The following is a 16,155-nucleotide window of genomic DNA, read 5'->3' as shown; positions in this document are numbered from 1 at the left end:
GTTGGTCATTCTTCTGGAACTTGTAAGGGTCCGAACTGAGGCATTTTATGAAACTAATTTTCAAAATACCGAACTGAGGCATTTTATGAAACTAATTTTCAAAATATCCCCTGATTTGGATCATGATTATTTATGATGATCCAAGATATCTTGCAAATCCATCCATCCTTCGAATTTGTAAGGGTCCGTCGCCGACCTGCTCTCTTCGACCTCGAGCTGGGTGCCATGGCAACTCGATGGGAAGCAGAAGCATGGAGGTGGCGACGACAATTGTATCTGACATAGTCACATAGGTGCCGCTGCTGTCGATGGTGCTCGAAAACGCTACCCGTCCGGCGAGGTCGTCGGCACGATCAATCAGGGAGTCGGAGGCCGGTGGCGACTCCTCCGGCTATGTAAGAAATTTAACAGTAGCTCCATGAAGAGGCGGCAACTGTGATCAGAAGAAGCAATAGCAGCAAGTCAGCAACACATTCAAAAGAAGATGACCGATGAGGTCTGGAAGATCGGCATATTTCCGAGTCGAGAAATACAAGATGAGTCAGAATTCTTGCTACTCCGTCTGGTGCAGCTGCAGAGAAACTACCGTAAACCTGATCAGATCAGGATGATAAAATGGACCGACGTGCACAGAATCGCTCGGAATGTTTGAAGTCGGAGAGATATCTTTTTTTTGTTCAGGGGTATGAAGTCGGAGAGATTTTTCTTTGAGAATATGAAGTTGGAGAGATAAAATGAACTTTTTCACTTGAAAAAGTTCTTTTTACTTCCCACAACTTTGGATCGAATCTATTTTTCATCTCCAGACTTGAAAAAATATTGTAAATCATATTCATAAGAAAGTTATAAAAACGAAAAATCTAATTTTATTGGACTCCACGTGAGTAGATCTATACAATGAACATACAATATGGTATACTTTAGTATATTTTTTTTGTTGTATCTTTAGAAATATACTTTTCTATAATTAATTTATAACTACAGTTTTCTCGTAATCCAATTATGGTGAGCTAATCATTATATGATTGAGCTATAGTAAAATTTTATAATTATTGGATCATGTTTGACCTAGCTATAGATTTATTTATATAAACCTAGATAAATCTAGAAAAATCTATAAATAAACCTAAATATCTATAACTCACTAATACATGATCCAATAATTATAAAATTTTTCCTACAACTCAATCCTATAATGATTAACACACCATAAAAATTTCACCATAATTGAATGACAAAAACTGTAGCTATAAATTAATTACAGAAAAATATATATTACGTGGGAATAAACTAGGGGTCCCTAACGGGCCCCACTTGTATAAAACAAGGCCCAGCAGACTCATTGGGCCAAGGACGGGACGACCCGTCAGGTCGTGCAGGGAACTGCCTTCGCTGCTAAGCGAACGGGTCTGGGAGCCCGACCTCCTGGACATGTGGCGGTCCCCCGACCTAGCGCCCCGGGTCAAGGCCAGGCTGGTGGCCAGAGACGTGCGCTCCAAGGGCACCGCACCCCCGCGTGCCAGCCAAGATAGTCTCCGTGCAAGGCCAAGGCGCCGGTTCTCCTTATGAACTGCTAAGGGCCAAGCCAGCATGCCTCCCTGACAAGGGGACAGCACCGCTCGCACGGGTACCTTGACACAACGGGAGGGGGCGTCCACAGACGCTGCCTCCCCTCGCCGTAATGATGGTCACCTCTGTGCACCACTCCATTACGCCAGCGACCGTGACCGGACGCCCACGGCCAGGCCTCGGTAAGACACCCCTCACCAGGCGTGCCGTTTGATGACAGAGCTACGTAAGATAGCCCCGCAGGTAAGAAACCCAGGCTCCGGCGGACAAGACTGAAGGAGACCCCCGACCGACCGACCGGGTGGTCGCGCCGCCCCGACTGAGCCAGGATGGGACAAGCACCAAGGGGACACACCGCTCAAGGAGATCGCCAGGATCATTCCTTGAGCCAGAAGATTTCCAGGATCAAGCTCATCCATTCCCGACCGACTGAGTGGGCCCCGACAACTGACAAGATCAATTTGCGCCCCGACGGTGCAAAGGCACAATGCTAGATAACTGTAAATGGGCCCCCCACCTTGGACTATAAAAGGGAAGGCCCCCCATGTAGGAAAAGGTTTGACTCCCTCAGGTTCGACACTACTAGACCAGCTTGTAAGCTCCCCTCTGAACTTTGAGCACCCGGGCTCGAGAGCAATAGAGCAAGAACACCACCCCCCACACTGGACGTAGGGCATTTCAGGCCCGAACCAGTCCAAATCCTTGAGTCTTTGCGTGCTAGACCATATCCGATCAAGCGCACAACAATCAAGCAATCGAGTAGTTTTGTAGTCGCCCATTTCCCGCAGCAATAGTTTTGGCGCCGTCCGTGGGGTGCGCTTTGTGAGTTCACTGCTTCGGCAATCGGATGGTTTCGATCACCCCATTCGCCGCTCCGGCGGCCGGCAACGACGAGGCGATCCACTTTGGCTCGCTGGAGTTCCCCGCGATCCCCCGCGATGGATTGTGGGTGCCTCCACCGTTCTCGCCTTCCCAGACCTTCCAGTTTGGAAGCCTGGAGTTCATCACCGACCAGCTCGGTGCACTACACTTCCACGAGGAAGAAGCCGCTCCGGCGGACACTGAGGAGCCAGCTCCTCCGCCCGAGCCTCGCTCCCTGAGGCGTCGGCGATCAGTTCGCTGGCGCGTCAAGAAGCACAGGCCATCGCAGCCAACCCGTGCGATGCTCCGCCGCATCTCGCTCATGGTGGCCTCCAACCCCACCGTTGAGGACGTCAACTTGGTCCTCTTCTCTCTGGTCAATGTCTCTCGGCAGCTAGCGGGCGGACCTCCGCTTGCGCCGCCTCGCTCGTTCTCAGAGCGACTTCCGTTCGGCCTCTGCAACGCCGCGAGCGTCTACGCTCGGGAGGCGCGCAAGGCCACCCCAGGATACCAGCCTGCGTCACAGTTCGTGGGCATGACAGAGAGTTACCCTGACTCCGTCCACGACCTCCTGTGCTATGAAGATCCCCTGAGCGATTCCTCCAGCACGGGTGATAACAGCTTGGAAGTGACATCCGTGCTGCCGTGCATGTGCGCCATGGCCGACGTCGATCCGCCGCCAGAGGTGGCGCTGTCCGAGCAGACGCACACCCCAGCGGACCACCGCGAGCACGCGCTCGCCAACGCGCTGGCCCACGGTGACGACCTTCGCCAACGCGAGCAGGCGCCTCCGCCCGCGGAGCGGCTCCCACGGGCCCCCTCCGGATCAAAAGGGGTGAACCCCACCAGTTTCGCGCGTCGACGCGCACGTGCGGTCAACCATGACATCATCAACGACGCCCGCATGCAGCTCCCACAGGAGTTCCGTGCAGGTCAGAATATCGCAGCAGCCGCAATCCTGCTGCAGACGCTTCCAGAGCCGCAAGATCCGGTCCAAAGAGATCTTCACCGCCAGTTGAGGAATCTGGTCGAACTTGCCGCCGTCCAGCAGGCGGAGAGCTCCTCATTGCACCACCGGCAGGCTGCTGCCTCCTGCCTAGTCGGTGGCGCAAGCCATGGTGGGCGGGAGCCATCTCAAGAGCAATGCACCCCGCCTCCACGGTAGCCGGACACGGGCGGCAGCCGGCCCCAGCGGCGGCGTCCGCTCCTCTCCCACCGAGGCCACCAATCCACGACCGCGTCGGTCCTAACTACGACACGCGCAGCGTGATCCGAGGCCGGCAGCTGGCAAGGCACCACGCCGACGTCGATCGCATGGCCGCTCGGGCAGAGGATGCTCGGGCATATGCCCCCAACCAGGAACATTCACCACTCCGCCGCGGAGGATGTCCTTGCAACTCCGACGTGGATCACGTCCGGAGTCCAAGTCCGGATCCCACCGGGCCAAATGCCTTCTCCAGAGCCATCCGGGGGGCACCCTTCCCCCAACAGTTCCGACCGCCAGCAAACATCGTGAAGTACACTGGGGACACAAACCCCAGCGTGTGGCTGGAGGATTACCGGAGGAGCAACCGATGAACACTTCATCATCCAGTACCTTCCCATATGCCTGGGAGAAAACGTCCGCGCCTGGCTGGACTTCTTGCCCGCCGACTCCATCGGCTGTTGGGCAGACCTCCGCAAGGTCTTCATCGGCAACTTTCAAGGCACGTACGTGCGCCCTGGCAACTCTTGGGACCTCAAGAGCTGCAAGCAGGAGCTCAGTGAGTCCATGTGCGACTACATCCGGCGCTTCTCCAAGCAGTGCAACTCGCTGCCGGGCGTCGTCGACGCCGACGTCATCTGTGCGTTCCTCAGCGGGACGCACTGCAAGACCCTGGTCCATAAACTGGGGTGCCAGAAGCCGCGTGGCCAGCCGACGGGACGACGCACTCGAAGTCTCCGGGAAGCCGGGGTCGATCCCCCCGAGGTGCGTCCCGGTGCGCAGACGGATGGCAGCCAGTGCAGCAGTGGGGCCACGATGGATCCCCAGCCTCACCGACGACCGGATGATCTCGGGAAGGGCTTGGAGCTGGTCCACATGCATGGGCGCCCGCAGCTCCACCACACGGAAGACGACGAGCGCGCCCTCCTCCAGGGCCTCGCACTGGTCCTCCACCTCGCCGAGGCGGCATTGTAGGTCCGTCACCTCACAGCGGACGGCCTACAACTCCTCCTCCAGCACTACAGGTAAAATGTATAAGATGCAGGGGAAAACAGGGGAAAAAGACGCGATCAAGAACGAAACTCACCAAAGGCGCGAGCCTGCGCGTCCGCCGCGGCGTCCCTCGCCGCACGCACCTCCCCCTCGGCGGCACCCCGAGCCACCTCGACCGCCTGAAGGCTGTCCCGTAGGTGCTAGATCTCGACCATGGCGTGTATGCTAGCTATGCTGCTAGCGTGTCTTCTCCACCGTTCAAAAAAAAGCCTATCTTCTCCAGAGATGATGCCCTAAGGAGCTGAACAGCCGGACCCCTGGGGTCCGACTCCATCTCACCGGACCAACGGTCCCGGACCCGCTTCCCGCTCGGGGACGGGTCCGGTGTCACCACGTGTCCCAGAGGTGGAAATGCTCAGTACCTGTGGCCGCGGACCCGGACCCCCGCAGGTGGGTCTGGGACCTCCACGTGCCATCCGGACTCCCGCAGATGGGTCCGGGACCTCCACGTGCCTATCCGGACCCCCGTGAGCTCTCGACTCAGCTAGCTGCTCGGGAGGGGTCCGGAGCCGCCACGTGTCATGCAGACGCGGGCACGGGCGCAAGCCTTCCGCTGGAAGCTCCCTCACCCACCCGCATTAAGTGCGAGTGGTTGAGGCGTGCTCTGCTGCCGCTGGGCACGGGGCAGCTTTTGTCAGTCCACACTGTGGATCGCCAGTTACCGAGGCGGCTAGTCAGTTACCAAGGCAAGCATTAAAGACTCAGCGCCGCGCGTATGGGGACGAGTCATGATGACCAGCTACTGACTGGAGCAACAGTGCATGCTGCTACAGTGGACTGAGTCAGTAGTTCGGCGCTTCATCATGACTTCGACGCGCGACTGCAGAGGCTAGACTCTACTCCGACAGGACAGCTCAAGACCATCCCTGGTCAGAAGCTACGCACGAAAGCCGACGAAAAGATCTCCGGATCTGAGGCATTGAAGGCCAAAATGTAGTTTATAATACATCGCCGGGCCCACCTGTCGGGGCCCCGCTCAGTGTACGTGCTCCCCTTGGACATATAAAAGGGAGAGCACGCCCGCTAGAACACAAGTTCACACAGACACGAAGCCAGACACAACACAAGCTCGGATTCACTCTAAGCAATCCCGTTCTCAACCTCTTGAGAGCACAAGCATTACAACACACAGTGGACGTAGGGTATTACGCTCCGGTGGCCCGAACCACTCTAAACCTGCTGTGTGCTTCCGTGTTCTTACGCCTCTAGATCGAGCACTCCTTGACTGCCCCCAAGCACATCCTACACTTAGGATTAGGCGGGTGCATTCTGCCACCCGGCTGTGGGCTCGCACACCACGACAGACAAATTTAGATCCTATTTAGTGGGTACCAAGGTCATCGTCTATACAGACCATGTCGCACTCAAGTACCTCTTCACTAAAAAGGATGCTAAATCGAGGTTGATCAGATGGATTCTTCTACTCCAAGAGGTTGATTTGGAAATTAAAGATAAGAAAGGAGTAGAGAATTCAGTGGCGGATCATTTATCGCGCATGACCAGCACAAATACCCAAGACCCGCCGATAAATGACTTCCTACGGGATGATGTGCTTCTCAAAGTAACAGCTTCGCACCCCTGGTATGCGAATATCGTAAACTTCATGGTCTCGGGGTATATACCCCCAGGGGAAAGTAAAAAAAAAGTTAGTACAGGAGAGTAGACATCACCTATAGGATGCACCATATCTGTACCGAGTCTGTGCAGATGGGTTACTCAGATGTTGTGTACCTACGGCAGAAGGACAAAAGATCATAGAGAAATGCCATGCAACACCATATGGAGGTCACTATGGTGTATTTCGCACTCAAGCGAAAATCTGGCAGAGTGGTTTCTATTGGCCATCTATATATGAAGATACAAAGAACTTCATCCGTAGATGTCCAAACTGCTAGAGGCATGGAGGGATCACAGCTCGTGATTCAATGCCCCTGAACTACAATCTTCAGGTCGAACTTTTTGATGTCTGGGGTATTAATTACATGGGACCTTTTGTAAGATCCCAAGGATGCGAGTATATTCTGGTCCCCGTAGATTACGTCTCCAATTGGGTCGAAGCCATGCCATGCAGAGCCGCAGATGCAAAGCATGCCCGTAAGATGTTCCAGGAGATTATCTTTCCAAGGTTTGGCACACCACGGATGGTAATCGGTGACGGAGCGTCACACTTCATTGACTCAGCCTTCCAAAACTTTCTCAAGGAGCCAGGGGCAAGGCATAACATCGCGACTCCGTATCACCCTCAGACTAGCGGTCAAGCAGAAACATCTAATAAGCATATTAAGAATATTATGCAAAAGACCGTGAACGAAATGGGGAGGGGATGGAAGCTGAAATTACCGGATGCACTGTGGGCATACTGTACAGCATACAAGACACCCATTGGAATGTCACCCTACCAGCTTGTTTATGGGAAAACTTGCCACTTACCCGTAGAGCTGGAGCACAGAGCGCATTGGGCTATCCGGAAATGGAATATGGATCTTAAAATAGCCGGAGAATACAGGAAGCGTCAAATCTCGGAATTGGAAGAATGGAGAGACAAAGCTTATCATAGTGCCTCGATTTACAAAGAGAGAACCAAGAGATGGCATGATAAGCGATTGAAGCCTAAGAGTTTCAATCCTGGAGACAAGGTATTACTCTTTAACTCTAGGGTCAAGTTATTTGGTCATGGGAAACTACGAAGCAAATGGCAAGGACCGTATCGCATCATCAACACATCATCACATGGAGCCATCAAGGTACAAGATGACGATGGTAACGCCTTTAAGGTAAACGGTCAATGACTCAAGCTTTTCCTAGACCATCATAAAGCATTCGATGAAGAGGTAGACGTGATTGACTTAGTCGATCCCATACTTATGTTCAAAAAGAGCCATATAGGCCAAAAGGGCAGGAGGGCCCATCCTATCTCCCAAACACACAGCCCTACCAGTTGACCCGCGCAAGCTGGGGCCCAGCCTAGGTCGACTGACCTATGGGTCGGCCGACCTGGGCCAGCCCCAGTAAGGCCCAGTTTCGGGGCACGGCCTCCTTGACCCACCTAGAGTCCAACCCCGCGAGGAATGACAGCGTTTTGCGACGAGAAAAGGAGTCTCGTACCCTTCTTCTTCTCCTCAGAAACCCTACCTTGTTTCCATATATTCCCCAAAACCTCCATCGCTTCCAGCAGCATCCCATCACCATCAACCCATGGCCGGCAAGGGAGAATCCAAAACCGTAGCCACCACACCAACCATGACCCCTCCAGCGACTCTTCCGGCAGTCAACTCCCCAACTACTGCAACTGAAGAATCAATGGAAGACGTGGCGACCTTTGTGCAGCCTTTGGCCATGATCCCGGCTGAGGGGAACAGTGGAGGACCGGTGGGCGCCACCCCCCCCCGGTCGGCCGACCTGCGCAACATCCACCGCCCCCGCTCCGCTGCACGTTCCCCTTCGCCTCTCAAGATTGCAAGGTCCAGGGCACGGATGCCCAGTCCCTAGGGGCTCCCCTCCTTTGTCGGGATTTCCTCTGTTGTCTTATAACTACGTGGATTACTTTGGAGTGGGGGTCGGGCAAGGCGGACCTCCTCCGTAGGGGTCGGGCGAGGCGGAACCTTTAAGCGGATGCGGATCACAGGCCGCTTTTGGCTCGCTGGGCCGTCCCCGGGCCGTCAGTCCTTGGGACGACACTTGCTAATCTAAGATGCTGTCAAAATTAAGTCACGGAGGCTCGACCTTGACAGGCGATTAGAGATACTCGTTACCTTTATCATCACTCACCCCCTAAAATAGTTCACTTTACATAACTAAACTATGGTGACCATGAGAAAGATCAGGGTCGCGGCAAGCGTGACAGTACCAAAATTAGTGATAATAAACGATGTGGTTGCATGCATACTGAATACACAAGCATGCAGCCATGCACACACACTTACTTTAAAAACAAGCATGCTTACTCCGCCTATGCTGATTGGAAGACTCTCTCTCTCCTGAGTCGTCTCAGCATAGCCGGTCCCAAGCCCGGGTAAAGGAGGAGGGTTGCGTTAGGTTTTGGCAAACCAGCATAAAAAATAGCCACTCTAAAACCCACAAGAAACTCGTTGGGGGCGTAACCCTCTTAGCAACGCGCTACATCGGAACCCGGGTGTGGTTATAAATGGGCAAGGGCCGGGTCGCCATCCCCCCAAGGGCGCGTCGTATCGTGACCTGGGTACGATGATAAGTGAGCAAGGGTCGGGTCGTCACCTGAATGGCGCGCTACATCTATGCCCGGGTGTAATGAAAAATGAGCAAGGGTCTTCGCACTTCCCTCGACGGGTGCGAAGGGTAAGGAAGCTAGCCGAGCCAACTAGGATTCGTATAGGTAGCTGGAACGTAGGGTCCCTAACGGGTAAGTTGCGAGAGCTAGTTGATGCAGCAATTAGGAGGCGTGTAAATATTCTATGCGTTCAGGAGACTAAATGGAAGGGCCAGAAGGCGAAGGAGTTGAGGATACTGGCTTCAAGCTTGGGTACACGGGAGCAACTCCGGGTAGGAATGGTGTAGGCATCTTGATTGATAGGAGCCTTAAGGATGGAGTCGTAGAGGTTAGAAGGCAAGGCGACCGGATTATCCTAATCCGGTTGGTAGTTGGAGATTCGGTTTTGAATGTGATAAGTGCATATGCCCCTCCGGTAGGCCTTAGTGAGAGCACCAAAATGCAGTTCTAGGAAGATCTAGATAGCATGGTTAGTACCGTGCCTACCAACGAGAAACTCTTCATAGGAGATCTCAACGGCCATGTGGGTGCGACTAATGTAGGGTTCGAGCGAGTGCACGGGGGGGTTTGGGTATGGTAGCAGGAGTCAAGAGGGGGAGGATGTGTTGAACTTCGCGTTAGCCTACGACTTGTTGATAGCGAATACCGTGTTTAAGAAGAGGGAATCCCATCTTGTAACGTTTCGTAGTGGACAACACTCGAGCCAGATCGACTTTATCCTTGCTAGGAGGGAGGATAGACGTGATTGCTTAGATTGTAAGGTGATACTTGGGGAGTGTGTTGTCCCTCAACACAAGCTTGTGGTGGCGGACTTTCGTCTTCGGGTACGTGTCCACCGGGACAAACGTGCCAAGATTGCGAGAACAAAGTGGTGGAAGCTTAGAGGGGAAGCGGCACAAGCGTTTAAGGAAAGGATGCTAGGTGAGGGGCCTTGGGAAGAAGGAGAAGACGCAGATGACATGTGGCTAAAGATGGCAACATGTGTTCGGAAGGTGGCCTCAGAGGTGTTTGGCGTGAGTAGGGGAGGCAAACAGGAGGGGAAAGACACCTGGTGGTGGAACGACGAGGTGCAAAGGGCTATTAAGGAGAAGAAGGAGTGTTTCAAGCACCTCCACCTTGACAAGAGTGCAGCCAACATCGAGGGCTATAAATTAGCGAAGAGGGTTGCAAAGCGAGATGTGAGTGTAGCAAAGGGTAAGGCGTATGATGACCTGTATCAGTGGCTAGGCCCGAAAGAAGGGGAGAAGGACATTTATAGGATGGCTAGGATCCGCGAGCGGAAGACAAGGGACATCAACCAAATCAAATGCATTAAGGATGGGACAGATCGACTGCTAGTGAAAGATGAGGAGATCATGGATAGATGGAGAGAGTACTTCGACAAGTTGTTTAATGGGGGGAGCGAGAGCCCTACCCTTGAGTTAGATGACTCTTTTGACGATACCAACAGACGTTTTGTGAGGAGAATTCAGGAGGTAGAGATCGGGGAGGCTTTGAAGAGGATGAAGGGAGGTAAAGCGATGGGTCCTGATGGTATTCCCATTGAGGTGTGGAGATGCCTAGGAGATAGAGCAATAGTATGGTTAACTAAGCTTTTTAATCTCATTTTTCGGTCGAACAAGATGCCGGAAGAATGGAGGAGAAGTATATTAGTACCTATCTTCAAAAACAAGGGCGATGTTCAAAGTTGTACTAACTACCGTGGGATTAAGCTGATGAGCCATACGATGAAGCTTTGGGAGAGGGTTATCGAGCATCGCCTAAGAAGAGTGACAAGTGTGACCCAAAACCAATTTGGGTTCATGCCTGGAAGGTCAACTATGGAGGCGATTTTCTTAATACGACAATTGATGGAGAGATATAGGGAGCAGCAGAAGGACTTGCACATGGTCTTCATTGACCTTGAGAAGGCATATGATAAAGTACCGAGAAATGTCATGTGGTGGGCTTTGGAGAAGCACAAAGTCCCAACTAAGTACATTACCCTCATTAAGGATATGTACAAGGATGCGATGACGTTTGTCCGGACATGTGATGGCAACACCACTGATTTTCTTATTAACATAGGCCTACACCAGGGGTCAGCATTGAGCCCTTATTTATTTGCTTTAGTGATGGATGAGGTCACAAGGGATATACAAGGTGAGATCCCTTGGTGTATGCTCTTTGCTGATGATGTGGTGCTAGTTGACGAGAGTAGGGCAGGGGTTAATAGAAAGTTAGAGCTGTGGAGACGCACGTTAGAGTCGAAAGGGTTCAGACTTAGTAGGACCAAGACCGAGTACATGATGTGCGATTTCAGCGCGACTAGGCATGAGGGGGGAGACGTTAGTCTAGATGGGCAAGTGGTGGTCCAGAAGGATACTTTTCGGTATTTAGGATCGGTGCTACAAAAGGATGGCGACATTGATGAAGATGTTAGGCATAGAATTTCAGCTGGCTGGTTGAAATGGCGGTAAGCTTCTGGCATCCTTTGTGACAAGAGGGTGCCACAAAAGCTAAAAGGCAAATTCTATAGGACAACAATTCGTCCGGCGATGTTATACGGTGCTGAATGTTGGCCTACAAAAAGGCGACATGTCCAGCAACTGAGTGTAGCAGAGATGCGGATGTTGCGGTGGTTTTGCGGGCACACAAGGAGGGATAGAGTCCGAAACGAAGTTATTCGGGATAGGGTCGGGGTGGCACCAATTGAGGAGAAACTTATCCAGCATCGGCTGAGTTGGTTTGGACATGTCCAACGAAGGCCTCCTGAGGCGCTGGTGCGTATTGGGGTTCTTGAGCAGGTCGATAATGTAAAGAGGGTAGAGGTAGACCTAAACTGACGTGGGATGAGTCGATTAAGAGAGACCTTAAGGATTGGAATATCTCTAAAGAGATAGGTTTGGATAGGAGCGCTTGGAGACTAGCTATCAATGTGCCTGAACTTTGAACTATTTTCTTTCGGGTTTCATCTCTAGCCTACCCCAACTTTCTTGGGAAAAAAGCTATGTTGTTATTGTTGCTGCTTATATCATTTACATGGACGAGATAGCAAAAAGGCAACCTTAACATGATACATGCAGTTATCAGTAAAGAGATCACCTGTAACTTGGTCAACTTCAACCATAAGACAACATCATCTTTCTTGCAGGGAAGGGCCCCACTTTCTACTAGGATTGATTTAGTCCTTCTCAGCATGTAAGGGGAGATCTTTTCACGGCAACGCTGTACAAGGACAGACCACAATTTGATTAGATGGTATGAAATGAAGAGGACAGTGGCGTGCAATAACAATTAGAAGAAAACTTACCGCAAGTGCCTGCAGGCACCTGTCCTTGTCATATGCATTAGAATTAGAATAGAGTCCCAACTGGACAGGACACTTGTATTTCTTAGAGAATTTCTTCTTATCACCCAGAATATTCACTTCAATAAATTCCATGAGAGAAAAAATATCCTATAGCAAACAACCAGTGAGAAAATATTAACAGAGCAGAATGGGGAAGAGGGAGGACATGTAGATAAGGGAGGGCATGCAATACCATCAGACTTCTTGTTAGTGGAGTTCCTGTCAACAAAAGTTTCATGTTGCACTTCAATTTCTTCACTGCTGTTGTGATAGCAGCATCAAGATTTTTAATTTTATGGGCTTCATCCAGCACAATGTAATCCCACTTTTTGTCGTGAAGTCCAATCATCTTTTCATGATTGTTAGAATACATTGTGTAAGACAAAAGTAAAATTCCTCCCTCCTGCAAAAAGGTAAGATAATCAAGTCGCTAACAGAAAAGGGCATAACAACCATCTTGAATTAAACTGAAATATAACCTCTTCAACAATCCTAAGACCCGTTTCACCAGAAGTGTTATACTGTTGTATCCTCTGTGACAATCCTGACCGTGTGAGCTCATATATCCACGCATCCAATACACTTAATGGTGCTATAATCATAACCCTTTCTATGATGCCAGAGTATAACAGCCCAGATAAGAATGTTGTAGTCTGAAGGAAAACCAGAACGAACAGAAATAATGTTAGCATCATACATGACAAGCTATTAAGTAAAAGTGGTCAACTGCTATTTCTAATTCTTTAACTTAAGAGAACAGGTACAATAAAAAATATCCATGACACAGGTACCTTAAGTATCAATATAACAGCGATGTAAATCAATATGAACTAATATGATTACCTGTAGGGTCTTTCCCAGACCCATATCATCAGCAACAATCCCACCTGGCATATCACTGCAGTGTAATGGCCACAGCCACTCCAGACCTTGCTTCTGGTGAGGCTGCAAATCCTGATACAGCTGTACAGGTAATGAGAAGAGTCTGGCTTCTTTTCCCCCAAAAGGGTACAATGTATGTAAGTCTAATGATGCATTTGCTTTATATCCATCTACATGCAGGCTTTGTTCTGGTGTCAGTGGAGCTTTATCTGAGAAGGGATGCCGTTTAAACTCCAGCTGTCTGCCACCATTGGAGAAAAAATATAAATGCACCAGCTTTAAAACTTAGGTAATTCATGTAAAAATACAACTAAAACAGTAGCATAAACATAGAATAGCTGGTGTAATCATCATATTTATTTTAGTATTTAACTAGTTCCACTGTGCATTGTGCAATTTGCTTCCTGTGTTAATCAAACTAACGCAATGCAGAACTTGTCAAATAATGGACTGGGCCTCCCTAAATCACAAAAAGTTGCTATATTGGAATTTCAATTATCGTAATAATTATCATCAGGTCAAAACATCATGATAAAAGTAGTCAACCAAACTCTAAGAGATACACAATGAACATGTCCAAAGCACATCACAAGATTATACAACTCAATGAACAAGCCCATAATCTTTATAGACCATACGAGACGCTAGTAGTATTATGTTCAACTAATAATAGTCTAATAGTCCAATACAAATCCAGAGATCGCCAGCTAGCTCATCAACTAGGCAGGGAAATGGCTGGCAAAAATTCATGGCACTTAGTTTGCAGCAGGATGCATAACATGCCAAAATCTAGAGTTGAAACAAAAAACAGGTATAAAAAAACAGACACAGATGAACAATAGATCGAAAATAAGAACTGCGGCTTCAATTGGCATAATAATAGTCCAACTGATGGACACTTGCTGCATAGTAGAAATTCAAACAAGTAGTCACACGCCTGCAGAGATCAAAACTTGAAATATTGTAAGAAAAGACAGGTAGGAAGAACATACTTCCCAGAACTGTTGTCAAATTGAGCGATATAATCCTGTGGACAGAAATAAGTTGAACTGGTTAACACTACTGTACCTAATAAAAACTACAGCAGTTTATTGATGTTATACATACAGCAGTACTCATCATATCCTGCTGCTCATTCCATAAGTTGTTTCTTGAAGTTTCAGCCTTGAATTGTGTGAAATTGCTGGTAAGAAACCCTGAGTCACCGTTCACCTAATATATTTCCAGTTGAGAACAAAAAAATCAGCAAGGATTTTCATTTCAAACGAGAATGAAACAATGAAAAAAAGAGTTAAACATAACTCTTCTAACTTTAGCCATACCAAATCAGGTTGGCTTAGATAACCTTGATCAGATGCTAGAAGACATAGACTCCCATTGTACTGCAGAATAAATATATAAAATAAATAGAAACAGCTCCAATTGAAGTAATCAGATAACAGAAGAATTACCATACCTTCAACATAGTGTTGAAGTGGTCATTACGGAAAAAGACACAAAGCTCTCTTTCCTTAAGTTCCTCTTTTAAAGATAAGATACTGCAGCATTGAAACATTACAATGTGATAAATGAGAATACAGATGTCAAAAATGTGTATGCGGTGAATAGAGATATACCCATGGGAAGTTAGCTGGCTAGCAGTGGTCCGCAGAAAATTATCAATAATTTGCCCTGAAAAGAAGCCAAATATGGTAAGTAAATCATGCACGACCCAAAGAGATTCATAAAAATAGTCAATAACAGGGATCAGGGAATAAAAGATGAAATTCTCACATTGATGTTCGTGTTCTGTGGCATTGTCTTCCAAGCAATGGCTACATGAAGTGTCACAAGAAACATATCCATCAGTTGCAGCTATAGTTTCAGATTTGGATAGCTTAAGCACCCTTATCAGCTCCTCCTTTTCCTCACAGTCGCCTCGCCTCATCGGGTTTTTCTCCATCAGTTTTTTCTGTTCTGTTGTTTTCGCTGACTTGAATTCAGAAAGCCCCAATCTTAGCTCATCACAAGACTTCGAGTCAATAGCAGTAGCAATTTCATCTTCCTGAAGACAATATGAATCAGCAACGGTAAGTAGGTGGCATAAATTAATTCAACTATTATACTGTTAGGAATAATCACGCCATGGTCTGTTCCGGGCGTGCGTGAGTCCGTGTGTGTTACGTGTCGCGTTGTGTTCGTGCGCGTGGGCACCAGCAGGGAGGCTGCGGCGAGGTCGGGCGGGCCGCGCGGGTGCGACACGTCTGGAGTCGAGGATCATGTGTGCGTGCGTGTTGCAGTTTGGATCACGGCTGTTTAGGGCTGTTGATCGTGTTGGAGTCTAGGTGCAGTACGTGCACATGTTTGTGCCCAGGCTGCTGTGTGGATAGGGTCGTAGGCAGTTAGAAGTCTGTGGAGTGCATGTGTGCATGAAGCCGGTCAGCACGGAAGAAGCCGCATAGTCTGAGATGAGCGGATGGCTCTCACAGTGTTTGTTGAGCGCATCGTGCTGATCATGGCGTCAAGGCCGGATGAGTGGAGGTGAGCTCCATGGTGCGTCCCTGGTGGTTAAATACACCATGTACTCCTAGTTCAGAAGTCTTGCCGAGTCCGTTTTTTTTATCAATACAAGCCAAGATACAGGAGCTTGTGCTCCGCGGCGTTCGTCGCCGGCAAGTCTTGTGTGTTGTCTCCAACTCCGGCGAGCTGATCGCGAGTGTGTGAGTGAGGGCAAGGCCAACATATACTAGGCAAATTTTTAGGGTACTCCCAAATTAGTAAGGATCATCCATTCTATTTGACGGCAGTGGCTTCGACCAGCTAATTGGTAGTCAATTGAGAAAAGAGAGGATCCAAATTTTCCCGCCAAGGATGTAAGAGGGATAGCCTTAAAAGAGCTCATTATGTAGACTTCACAATTTTAAGAATACAATATCAAACTAGAAGTGCATCGAAACCCTAGAAACAGGTAGTAAGGGACTGTAGGGTACACATCTGAAAGTGATCGGGTGCTCTAGACTAAGAGGGGGA

The 16,155-nt window shown here is 49.5% G+C and overlaps 1 protein-coding gene across 1 annotated transcript; it reads right to left on the bottom strand.

Moving 5' to 3' along the window:
• Positions 1-6,934: 6,934 nt before the first annotated feature.
• LOC120669503 (protein CHROMATIN REMODELING 24-like) lies at positions 6,935-14,352 on the bottom strand. Its single transcript, XM_039949242.1, has 8 exons — positions 14,254-14,352; positions 14,139-14,173; positions 13,108-13,387; positions 12,744-12,917; positions 12,458-12,667; positions 12,226-12,372; positions 12,018-12,140; positions 6,935-6,955 (listed from the first exon to the last, which is right to left on the bottom strand). Exons 1-8 carry the CDS (start codon positions 14,266-14,268, stop codon positions 6,935-6,937), a joined length of 1,005 nt encoding a protein of 334 aa, XP_039805176.1. The 5' UTR covers positions 14,269-14,352.
• Between the last annotated feature and the right edge of the window lie 1,803 nt (positions 14,353-16,155).

This window comes from Panicum virgatum, chromosome 4N (genome assembly GCF_016808335.1).
Source record: "Panicum virgatum strain AP13 chromosome 4N, P.virgatum_v5, whole genome shotgun sequence".
Taxonomy (NCBI): Eukaryota; Viridiplantae; Streptophyta; class Magnoliopsida; order Poales; family Poaceae; genus Panicum; species Panicum virgatum.
Note: the sequence above shows the minus strand (reverse complement) of the source record. Positions and strands in the feature narration are given on the sequence as shown.